Source organism: Astatotilapia calliptera, chromosome 1 (assembly GCF_964374335.1).
Source record: "Astatotilapia calliptera chromosome 1, fAstCal68.1, whole genome shotgun sequence".
In the NCBI taxonomy this organism is placed as follows: domain Eukaryota; kingdom Metazoa; phylum Chordata; class Actinopteri; order Cichliformes; family Cichlidae; genus Astatotilapia; species Astatotilapia calliptera.
The window spans coordinates 35,562,389-35,574,864 of NC_137422.1; the positions used below are offsets into that span (position 1 = coordinate 35,562,389).

The window sequence follows — 12,476 nt, forward strand, 5'->3', positions numbered from 1 at the left end:
TTTCCTATAGTCTGGAGACTGGGGTATACATGTGACTTCTTGAGCATGGGGGACCTCACGGTTTTGCAAGACTTCAGTTCATTACAGCAGTGTGTTACAAGTAGTGTTCTTTGTGACTGTGGTCCCAACAGCCCAAAACTCCACAGATCGTCCTGTCTAGTTTTGGGCCGATCCACCACCTTTCTCATAATCTTGCCTCACTCTAGGATATCTGTGTCCTAGATGGCTTCTACAACAATAAGGATAAGAAAAATGAATATGACTGAGCAGAAATCAGGATTTGATTACGAAGACTGATTCTCATCCCAGACTTTGCAAAACTGTTGTAAAAGGAAAGAAATGAGGTTGCAATAGCTTACTAAATGTAATTTCTAAACAATTGCAATGCCTCAAAAGAAAGGATAAATTGCTGAAATGGACAAACTGTTAAACGTAATGGCTAAATAAGTGAAATGCCATGCTTCAGCCACAATCAAATGGAACATTGACAGTACTTTTATAGTCACTTGCTGCTGGGAGCCATAGATCTTAGGTTGGCCACTTTAAAGATAATACTAGAAAACATTTTATATGAACTGATTCAAATGGTTGCAAGAGGTTTTCCAACTTTGAAACATAACTAAAGATCTTAATAACAGGCTGCACAAACAACCAATGGGGTCCTTGTTTGGGGAGGTCAGAAACAGGTACTTAAGTGCTGCATCACATGACCAAATGAGTGTTTATCCACATCTAAAAATTGCCTTTAATAAATAAACAATATAGCACAATATAGTTTGAGTGCTGACTACTAAAAATGCCAGTGTCCAGCTATTTCAAGAAATTATTTATTGGTTTAAAATTTAACATCCTCAGAAGGAACAAATGCATTTTGCGCCAGGAAAGTCCACAAATACTAAAAGACATTTTTTGGTTTTTATTTGAGATTTGTTTATGACACAAAATATCTTCCCCAACCTTTAATCTTTAAGATAAAACAACAGAAATCTTAACGTCTTACTGAGAGTTTAGCATTTCTGAAAGTTTATTTTTATGGCTAAAAAAAAAATTCAAATACAAATGTGTTTTGATGTAATTACTTTAAATAATTGCACAATGGAATAGGTGCATCACACACACATCCCAAACATCAATGGATCCTCCCAGTTGAAAAGGAGCAAAAGCTATAGACAAAAATAAACACTTCAGATTTAAATATGGCAACAAAGACAAAAACGCCTCTAAGTGCTTCAATTGAATTCAAATGTTTTGGAGGCCACAACAAGGTCTACTGTCTTGCACAGAACTTTTCTCTGTGGGTCAATACGTACTGTGTATCTTACCTGACAGTGCTGATTTTAACAGAATTTTAGGGGGGAAATCTGTAGTATATTTAGGGAGTATCTGATGCAAAACAACAACAAACACAGACAAAAGGCCAACATAACATCACTGTGTCGTTCTCACAAAAACTATTTTGCATCTCCTCTGTCAATCAGAGCTCTGAGCTGTTCATTGCCCCAGGCTCATTTGGATCATGGTCTTTGATGTTGGCCTGCTCCGGGACATCACAGTCGAGCCACAGCCTGTGGGCAGCAGCACAGCTAGTGCACACTGCGCCTGTGATTTACCTGGACCCAGACTCCCTGTGGGATTGTAGAAACTACAGGGGGTGGTAGAAGAAGTGTGGTGTGTCCGCATGGTCAAACTCATGCTCATTAATACATACAACTAATGAATGTTGATTGACAAAGGAAAAGAATTGTGAGAAGTAAAAAAAACAAAAAAAAACTTGCCAAGGTGTTTCTATAAAATGACATTTATATCGAAATGCTTCCTAGTGCTGTAGTACTAACAACACACGTCTTTTTGTGCATTTCTTTGGATGTTCAAAGAGGTTCAGGCTTAACTAACACTTGTCATAAAGAATAGCCTTAAAAAGGCTGAAACCTGCTGGTTATTATGATAAAGCTGTTCCCTATTCTGCAAGTGCTGCTGTATCTTCAACCTCTTGTTCTTCTCCATGCACCTTGGAAGTGGGTGAAGTTGTTCTAGAAACCCCCATTCTGTTTCTCTAGATGGCCTCATTGTCTGAGTTGCGAAGCAGTTCTTTGGACGTGTACTGAGTACTGATTTAAAAAAAATCTGTTGAATTAAAAACAAAAGTGCAGACAAATCACTTTAAATGCAAAATCAATGCACATATGTCTTACTATTTGACTGATATAGCATACAGCAGGAAAGAAAATTTACTTTTTTTATTTTGGCTGTTTGTTCGTAGTCTTACCCTTTGGTAATTATTTCTTGTTGTGTTCAGCCACTCACAGATATTTCCGACTTGCTAGATGCTTCATCTCTCCGTGACATTTGAGATTTGTTGCCAGTGTGCCTGACATTCTGAATTTTTGATTCAGACCTTGTGGGCAGAATATGCTTTAAAATGTTAGATTCCTTCTAACGGAGTCTACAGTAATTCACCTTAAAGCCTTCCAGTATTGGGTTTGCTTCAACAGTGCTACAGATAGCTGTATCTAAACTGCTATCTGAACTAGATTTCCCAAAAATCTAGTGTTTGAACACACAGTTCAAACACTAGAACAAAAACCCATTTTTTGTGGTGCCATTCAAAATCATATTTAACTGTCTAATGCAAGTATTCAGTCACCCAAATATATGGCAGCAATGCAGTGTAGACATGGTCAAGATGATCTGCTGAAGTTCAAGTAGTGTTGCTGACCATGCCCACTCCTTTATGACCACAGTGTACCCATTTTCTGATGACAGCTTCCAGCAGGATAACTTGTTACAAATAGGATATAACGTCACAAAGCTAAGATCTTCACAAACTGGTTTCTTGAACATGCCAATAAATTCATTGCACCCAAATGTCCTCCACAGTCATCAGATCTCAGTCCAATGGAGCAACTTTGGGGTGCGGTCGAGAGTAAGCTTCACATCATGGACATACAGCTGACTGTGTGATGCTATCATACCAAAATCTCAGGAATGCTTCCAGCACCTTGTTGAATCTGTGCCACAAAGAATTAAGGCAGTTCTGAAGGTAAAATTGGTTCCAGCACAGTATTGGTAAGTTGTAGCTGATAAAGTGTCCCATGAGTGTAGACCCTCCTGAGAACTAGCCTATTCATTTCTGTCCTCTGTAATAGACATTGGTTTTTGGTCAATATCTTTTAACTTATTTGAGCTACTAAATAGAGGACATCCTAAGCTTTCCACTGATATCTCAATAATAATAATCATGTGTTCGGGTGGCCTCTTTTAGCTCCAAAGAGGAAGTAAATCACAAAAAAGTTCAAGGGGAAGATTCTCTTTTCCTTGGTTCTCAGAATATGAAAACTTCAATTTTACTTGGAGTAACACTGTAAAGCATTGTGTAGCCTTCCATTCATGTCTTCTATGACACGACTTTTGTCTATTACAGTTAAAATAATTGAGCTTAAACTTGGAAATTAATAGATTTTTACAATACTGGCGGTATATTGAAAAAAATAAAACACTGAAATGATACGAAACGTACCCCTAATTACATTACAAATTTTACAAGACATGCTTCAAAAGGCACCATCTCAACAAACACAGTAGAAAAGCTCTATAACTAACTCGAGGTTTGGAAGACTTGCTTTAGAAGTCAGCCTCAAGTTGCAACTCATGGTACTGCCAGAAGGGTTGTTTTTTTTAACCTCACAAAGACCAGTTTGTTTGACAATTGTGATCACAGTGTACTTTGCCAGGGTCTGGTTAAGCATCCCATGACCCTGGCCCTCTCAAGGAGGTGGGATGAGGCATGATTCAGTTGAACTTTGGCACATTAGGCATGTAGTGTGATAAATATATCAGGTATGTTAGAAGGCAGAGTGCCACTACTTCCAAAAATTGCCACATCAAAGCACTTTAGTGATGCAATATAGCAGACCTACATCAGGCGTATTCTGGAGCAACGGCTGAGTGTGAATGAATGCGTTTGTGGGTCAGTTGGCGAGGTTCCCCTGACAGAGCTCTTTGGTGTATTAGATAAATGCAAGTCCCTGGTCTTTTTGTGCTTGCTTTTTATAAGACTTTTATAACTTTTGACCAAATGTCATATTCGATGACAGCGGTAAAGAGACATTTCTAGAGCATAGGTGCAAACTATCAATTTAGAGCCATATTAATAATAATAGCCAAATACTTCCAAGAAAAAAAAAATATAATAATAATAATAATAATAATAATAATAATAATAATAATAATAATAATAATAGCCAAATAAATGGGAAATATACCAGGCTTTAAAAAAAAAGAAACATTTTTACGTTAACAAAGTGTCTAAAAATCCCTTGAAACTACAAAATCCCAAGATGGTGCTTTGTTTTCTTTGACAATGTGACACACTGTCTGGAGACTGTTATCCAACTGAAATTGATAAGTTTCAACGTGCTGATCTGATTCCCAGCCAGCCTACTTTATCAAAACATATTAGCTGATTAACAGTTGCTGAGAAGAGGTCAACAGCAATGATGGTAACGATAATTATTCTCATCATCAGAACAATTTTGTGATAATTATACATCTCTTGTGATGAGAGGTAATATTTGGAAACAGGAAGACACAGCTGAAAAAATGAACAGATGTGATCACACTATTTTACAAGTAGCTGACTACATGCATTGATCTGAGCTGTGTTTTTATTGGAACCAATAAGATCTCTGCGCAGAGGTAAACACGTTCAACATACTTAAAAAAAACAAACAAACAAAAAACAAACATAGTCATACATATTACTAAAGTTTTGACAGGCAGCCAGAAGTTAAAATAAAATGTCATATGACTTGACATAGGAATTGAGACACAAGCCAAGCAGTCGAGCTTGCTGTGAGTGAAGGTGCAAACAGCTTCCTGCTAAGCAAACGGTCTTGTGCAGTGATGGGAATCATTTAAGTGCCCATTAGATCGTTTCCCCACCTACACACACTCACACACACACACATGCACACAGAGTTCATACTGAATTTAGTTATTAATGACTTAATAAAAACTGTTAAGGATAATATTGCGCATCCACAGCTTCACATGCAGCGCGCCTCTCTGCACACATCCAAACACAGGCACAGCTGAATGTTCTCTGGTCCGATATTGAGTTATGACAAGTCTTTCGAGACCTACTGGCCACAGTATATGTGGTTCATCATAATGCAGGTGCCACGTCACATTAGTCTCCACGTGTGAACCATGATTTTACTTGGTAATTCTGAAGCCTTTCGCTGCCTATACATATTCATGCTGAGCCTATAAGTGTCAAATTGAAATGTCCTTCCAGTGTCCTTGACAGCAGGTTATTAATATTGAATACCCAAATCAACATTATAACTAGATGAAGAGATATGCAGGTCATCACCTGCCACAGTCTCCACACCTTCTGTCCTCAGACAGTTGGACAAATCATCAAATTATTGCATATATTGTGTAGCACCGTCCAGGGTATTATATGCATATCGCATTGAGCAGCTATTTGTCAACAGGAAGTTAATAAAACAATACAATGTTAACAAGACTCAATTATACTCAAATGCGATATCTAATGAGGTCAATCCTCAAATAGATTTGTAAAAAAATGTATACAAAAACATTGTTCTTGTATTACTTGAAACCAGGTTTCCTCTAATTTTCCTCATTTCTCATTTAAGAGGCAGCTAACTGAGAGCCCACGCGCTCTGACTTAAAAGCCATAAAACCCAGGGTATTACTCGGAACAGCAACAGCTTAACTATTCCAATTCTCCAATCCTTAAATTAGTGAGGCTGTTGTTGCTTGTGGCTGGTTTTAAAATCCACCTCCTGAGCCGTGTGCAGCCCAGTACCAGAGGATTGTCTGGCTGCTGTGCTTGATAGGATGCTGGCTGCAGGCATCTCGTCACAGCAGCTGAGAGGAGGTCAGGCAGGTCCTCCTGCTTGTGGCGACGCCCAAGGGCCATCAACGCAGCGGGGAGCCCGGGCGCCGGTGAGGTCTCGCACGGCTTTGCCTTGCTTCATGAAAGCCTAATGAAGAGAGGGGGCTCTGAAACGGTGCTGTTAGACGCCCACAATCCTGCAGCAAGGGAGCAGGGAGAGGATAGATGATGCTTGCAGATGAATTCAAAGAGATGCAGCACAGAGCTGAGAGAGTAGAGGCAGATAACATACCGCCAAGTGTTTGTGTGCAGATTTATTGCTGTTAGAAATGAAGGACACAAAGTCTTCTTCAGTGATTGCCAATAATAAATAAAGTGTGTACAGAAGTGGCCCCACCCCACTAACAAGCAAAGAGTAAAAACAACAGAGTACAGTCCTCTGTATAGAATGTATGAAAGCAATCTAAAAACTTAATGTAGGCACATATCCTTGCATGTAAAAATAGGCCCATATATCATGCAAAAATAAAATTAGTCACCATTTTATGAGCATATCACTTTATCTATGCTTAAAGATAAAGGAATATGATGCATAATTTGTGGCCAACTTTACATTATCCATTTATATAAACATATAAAAAGGTGCAAGTTAAAATAATTGCACCTGTAAATCATCACTAACATTTAAAACCAGAGACCTTGCACTTCCAGAAAAATATACCTTTTTTAAGTAACATGTTTAATTCGAAATTTACTGTAAAGATTATTTCTCTTAAATTGCATAAAAGATTTTAAGTATGTTACGTAAATTAAAATATGTACAGGACAAACATGTATAATCATATTACAAACCAATATTACAGTTGAGTTCCAGATGGCACAGCCCGAGGCGAAGAATATAAATTAAAGCAGCTTCTAATTATCAATCTTTAAGAGTAAACTGTACATAGAATGCACAGACATTAGTAAATATTTAAAGTAATCTGTGAAAAGTCCTCAGTAAGGACATCTTTGGCTGAAAGCTGTTTAGGTGCTGGTTGAATGAGGCAGTGAATGAGGATTCGTGCCGGCTGAACAACCTGAAACCAACTCCAAGTGAGAGACCGCAGCGCTCAGACAGTTCCTCCATCCTCCTGAAAGTGTTTTTAGGTGGGAATCCCACACACAGCAGCATCGGGTCCAGTATTCATACAGTCTTCCATCCACAGTGCATTCTACAAGACTTTCTTCTTCCTGCTCCCTCTCAGCTCACTGTACTGAACCTGGAAATCATCACATTTTATAAATTTAAAATATCAAACAAAAGTACCTTAGACAACAACAGAAGCAAGCAGTTTAAATTCTTCCCATTTATGAAGTGAAAAGCAGCGAGTTCTTAAGGTTCATTACAGGGTGCGTACTTTGATATTCTGATAATGGAACGGTATATTATTTTGTACACAGTGGTCAAAAAAAGATTAGTTTAAAAGTTTAGGATACTTTCATCATTAAGTAAAATTAAAATGTGTTTTCTTCACTTGTTGTAATATTTTTTTGCAAATGAGAAGAAGAAAGTTCTGTCACTACCAGCACTGAGAGGGAGACCCATAGTCATCGTTCATACACAACAACAACAAAACAGAGATACTGGAAAGTCACCGTTACGCAACCCAGTGGCCCAAGGGCATTGTAGAAGGAGAAGAGACAAACGGGGTCAAACAGCTTAGAGAGACAGGGACTGTGAGGAGCAGAGACGACGGCGGGTAAAAAGAGAGAAGACAGAAAGGAGAGTGCGAAGAAAGAGAGGAGAGGTCAGCACGGAGATCATGTGCAAGAGGAGGAATGAAAAAGAAACTTGTGAATAGTACTCACTTAAAAAAAACAATGTTTATATAGCTTATAGGTGCAAGGTAACCATTTTGAATCTTACTGAATGTAAGATTCAGTAGGACCCCATAACACTCACGACAGCTTTTGAAGCTGAAGTGTTGGTAAGTACGAACAGGAGACACCAGCAGCAGCAGCAGCAGCAGCAGCAGCGTCTCCCGTCTCAGCCTGGGAACAGCCTGCGTTACAAAGCTGCTAAGCAGCAGACCTCCACCAGGGATGTATCGGGACCAAAACACAACCAAAATTATACAGGGCTACATAATTATACAGATGGAGCTAATTATACAGACAAGAGTAAAGAATGCCTGGGAGTTGTTGTAGTAAGATGCAAAGCTAGCTGGCTCTGGGATTTTGGGCTTCCTGGCCGGCTGATCCAGCGGAGCTTACCTTCTGCACATCTGAAGGCACCCTCGACAGGAAATCAAGCACTTCATTGTTGTCAATGCTGTACGGGTTCCGTAATTTCTTGGTGAATTTATTGATACCTAAAACAAAAGTTCACACCAACATATCATTAACACTAGTCTCCTGTGGCTGTGCTCTTTGTTTCCATACAAACAAATACTTGCAGGGGAGACTCATGCTGTCCAAGAAATATTGCTTTGAGTATCCCCAGTATGTGCCTTTTTTGTTGTGTTATTGTCACTTTTTATAGCTGGAAGACTTACACCACTTTACACTCCAGTCATTCAGCCAATAAATTTATCCAGTAAAAGTCTTAACAATAGGATATACATCATAGTCAACATCACTAACATAATAAGTTGCAAATGTTAAAAAGACACAGCCGGAAACATATGGAGCAAATACTCCTTCGGCCTTACATAGCTGCTGGATAATAGAAAGATTCAAACAAAAGAGATAAAATTAAAGTAGAGGAGGGGCTTTTTTCTACGACAAACACTTACAATAGTGGAAAAAGATTTTTGTCATCAACACAAAACAATGAACACAAAAGAAATGAAATAATTACCACATCTACAACTCACCCCATATTAAAACTATGTAGCGTATAGGGATGAAGTATGTGATAATTGCTGCAGTGATGAACACCAACAAAGCCAAGGCTGACAGGAACGGCATGGTCCAGTTGAACATGCTGACAAATAAGAAAACATCAGTCAGAGTCAAGGAAGGATTTTCTTTCTGCATTAATTCAGTGAAAATAAACATAAAGTACAGTACTTATTAGAGCAATATTAAAACATAGAACAACAAAAATAAATGATGCATAATTATTAACACATTTCAGGAAAATGACAAAATTAAAGTCAGTCATAAACATGTCTGATTCTTGAATTGGAAAAATCAAATGGATACAGCTCTGAAATTACAATACATTGTTATCTCTTACTTTTTAATCCTCTCCCCTAAACAAGCGATCCCGTCGAGAAGGTTTTGAACGGTGAGGATGATGTCTTGGACCATGTGGATTTTCTCTATGAGCCCTTTCCTCTCGGACTCCTAAAGCAGCAAGAAAAAAAAAAGACAAAGAAAAATCTGCTTTGGAAAACACTCAAAGGCAACACAGTGGTCATGAAAAAACTGCAAAAACCCTCAAAAACAACAACAACAACAACAACAACAAAAAAAAGATAAATACAAAGCATCTTCAGTTTTTGCCTAATATGGCCAATTTTATTTGGAGCAAAAATATTTTTAGCAAAAAGAATAAAGCTCTCTCAAAGATGTGAATTTAAAAAAGGTAATGAACAGTAATAGTGTAAACTGTGTTGTTTTAAGTACTAATTAAAAATGAAGGACCGTGTCTTCATGGTTCTAATTAAAGGTTTTGCACCGGTTGACAATATTCCTGCAGTAATAGCTTGTGACAGACTGACAGACGTGCAGCTCATTAAATTACTCTTAATGCTTGCAATCAGCACCAAACAAGCTTTGGTTTTTGCTAAGAGAGTTACTTAGTAAATGTTATGGTGCAATATCCACCACTTTTTGCTCTCCCTTCTAAATATAATAATAATAAATTAAAAATAAAGGCTGAATAAAATAATCTCTTGTATATAGAGTTTGTACTGGACTTCAGTATTATTTATTACACATTTGAAATAAAGTATGGACACTTGAAAGCAGATTAAACAACAAAACTTCTGTGGGAATTTGCAGGCTCGAGTATAAACTAACCCTGCCTGTTCAGCTTTGTTTGCACAGACTGATAGCTACAACATTTCCAAAACCGCAGCTTTGATCAATACCAGGAAACCAAACCCGTAAACACACTCATTCAACTCTGATGAAGAGTGTCTGCAAAATGTGAATGCAAAAACAAAAAAAGAAGGAGAAAAAAAAGCAAGTTAAGATGTGAAAGGACTGGACATCGCATTATGAAAGAGACAGAGTATCGTTCTCAGGCTGCTCCAGATCCCAGGAGGAAAAATGACTTTTAAGTAAACAGAGGAGGCCAGATCCTCTCGAAGATCTCTGGAGTGAGCGCCAGACTTCAGACAGAGACATGGCCACATGTCCACATCAAATGCGTTGAGACTAAAGAAGGGTTATAGGTCCAAAGAGAGGATCTGCGGTATGTGTGGATGGTGGGGGGGCAGCGTTAGTTATTGGGGGACAGGGCAAAAGGATATTCCAGATGCACAGTGACTCAATGTGAAAAACCACATGTGAGGCAAATCTCGCTTCACCTCAGTGAAGTATCCATCACTGCACTAAACCACTTCAGCCATTTAAGGGTCACATTCCCACTGGAACCAGTATGAGAACCACTTTAAATCAGGCCAATGCCGGCCATTCAAAATGTCCACAATAAACTCCTGTCACCCTGAAGAAATATTTCATTGCCTGAAAGCATTTTAACACTTTCAAGATAAACTTTCAAAATGAGCTCTGAAAAAGCATGTCTAAGTGCCGTCATTAGTTCCATATTGATGGTATTATATGGTGTGTTAAGCTGAGGGACTTTCCAAATGCAGCAGAACCCTTTTCCCCACCCCTCTATTTGCATATGAATGTGTTTTGACAAGTGGAAACGGGTTGGTGAGGTCTTCATTAAGCTCAAATGTCTTTTGGTAAGCACAAGTTTACAAAAAAATACAACTGGTGCTTGACAGGAATCAAAATGCATCAGAAGATTTAGTACTGAATAAAAAGCTTAGCAACACAGACCCATAGATCAGAGGGAGATACCTTTTGTCAACATGAACAAAATGAAGCTAAATTCTTTTTTTATTGAGCAGCATACAAAAGTCAGCAAACACCTGGCAGAGGCGCATACCTTCTCATCGTCTTCATCCTCATCCGCCAAATCCAAGTTGGTCTGAAAGAAACAATTGCAACGGAGAGGTGAAATTATGAGAATTTCATTATCAGACTTAATAAAGCTCGTCTCACTGGGACTGTGAGATGACGCTGAGATCAGTCTCCTGAAACACTTTGCAGAAAATCTGACCAACACAGGACACAGTGGACTTTTCAGGAACTAATAGCTAATTAATACCTTTCCATCAGCACCGGATCACAATTGCTTGTATGCGAGAGAAATAGCTCAACAGGTCAAGCCCACTTAGAATGACCCCACTTAGCGGTGCTGTGTGTTTTAGCATGATTCAGCTCATTGTTTTTGTTTCTCCGCTCTTATCTTTACTGTTTTGGTTTCGCACCCCGATCATCTCATCTTAGCCTACTACCTAAAATGAGCATCTAGCTAGTGCAGCATTAAGAAGTCAAACCCCCAGCAGTTGCCTGGCTATTTTCAGGCTACAATGAGCATAAACATGCACATTTTTCCAACTCAAGAAAAAACGCTTCTTGCTATATATCAGTGTTATGTCTAAACCTTGCTTCTGCTGCCCACAACATGGCAAAAAAAAAAAAAAAAAAAAATCTTTACTCCAACATTGATCATTTGTTCTGATCTGTAACAGGATGCTGCACTTAAAAAAAATCCATGTAGGTTATTTCACATGATAAATTTGTCAAATTTGTGTGTTTTCAGGTTTGAAATGGACATGATATCAGATATAGTTAAACCCAAATATGCTCAGAGTTTGTATATGATGAGTTTTTGAATGTTTTCTTGTTTATTGACCAAACTTTAACTTTTATTGTTTCATAGTTAGGAATAAAAACTTTAAATCAGTTGCAGAGGGCGTTGCATTGATTTCCAAAGTAAATTCTATAAATCTTTACCCTATGCTTCCTTGTGACAAATGAATCTATGTGCATGATCTGATCAACATGCAGATCTGGTTCTTTGAGGACATATACACTGTATACTTACATATATAGAGCCAATAATGTTTTCTGCAAAACATTTGCCCACTATTTTTAATGTTCTAAATTGTTACTTATTTTGATAATCAACCGATCATTTGACTTATGTATGATTGCATATGCTCTAGTCAAATTAAAAATAATAATAATAATAATAATGTTTTACAATTTTCTTACACAGATCACCTGAAAAGTTAATTAATTGGGAACAAAATAGTCAACACATTAACTGAATGTGTATTGTTGTGTGAGCAGAGCTTGGTGTATAAAATTTGCTACCATGTATTCTGTGTTGAACCACCATTAATGCATTCTCTAAACAGACCTTGTGTTTCACATTCAATACTTCTTCAGAGTGTTACATTGGGGGGAAAAAAAGCAGGGAGCATTGTGACCTTGTGACATTGTAAGAGATAAAAACTTTTTTTCTAATCTGACCAGTCACAACAAGAACAGGGCAGCAGGCCAATTACAGTGAAGCCGAGGACAAAAACTAGAG

The 12,476-nt window shown here is 38.1% G+C and overlaps 1 protein-coding gene across 4 annotated transcripts in view; it reads right to left on the minus strand.

The window, feature by feature from the left end:
* Positions 1-6,165: 6,165 nt before the first annotated feature.
* Positions 6,166-12,476, minus strand: part of LOC113026367 (multiple C2 and transmembrane domain-containing protein 2-like) — a 43,166-nt gene continuing 36,855 nt past the window's right edge. For all 4 annotated transcript variants that reach the window (XM_080300350.1, XM_026175098.2, XM_080300338.1 and 1 more), the window contains 5 exons: positions 10,980-11,021; positions 9,090-9,199; positions 8,725-8,834; positions 8,123-8,220; positions 6,166-7,128 (listed from right to left, as the gene is read on the minus strand). In XM_080300350.1, coding sequence (XP_080156476.1) covers positions 7,081-7,128; positions 8,123-8,220; positions 8,725-8,834; positions 9,090-9,199; positions 10,980-11,021 — 408 coding nt within the window. In that variant the 3' untranslated portion in view covers positions 6,166-7,080. The remainder of the gene's footprint in view (positions 7,129-8,122; positions 8,221-8,724; positions 8,835-9,089; positions 9,200-10,979; positions 11,022-12,476) is intronic.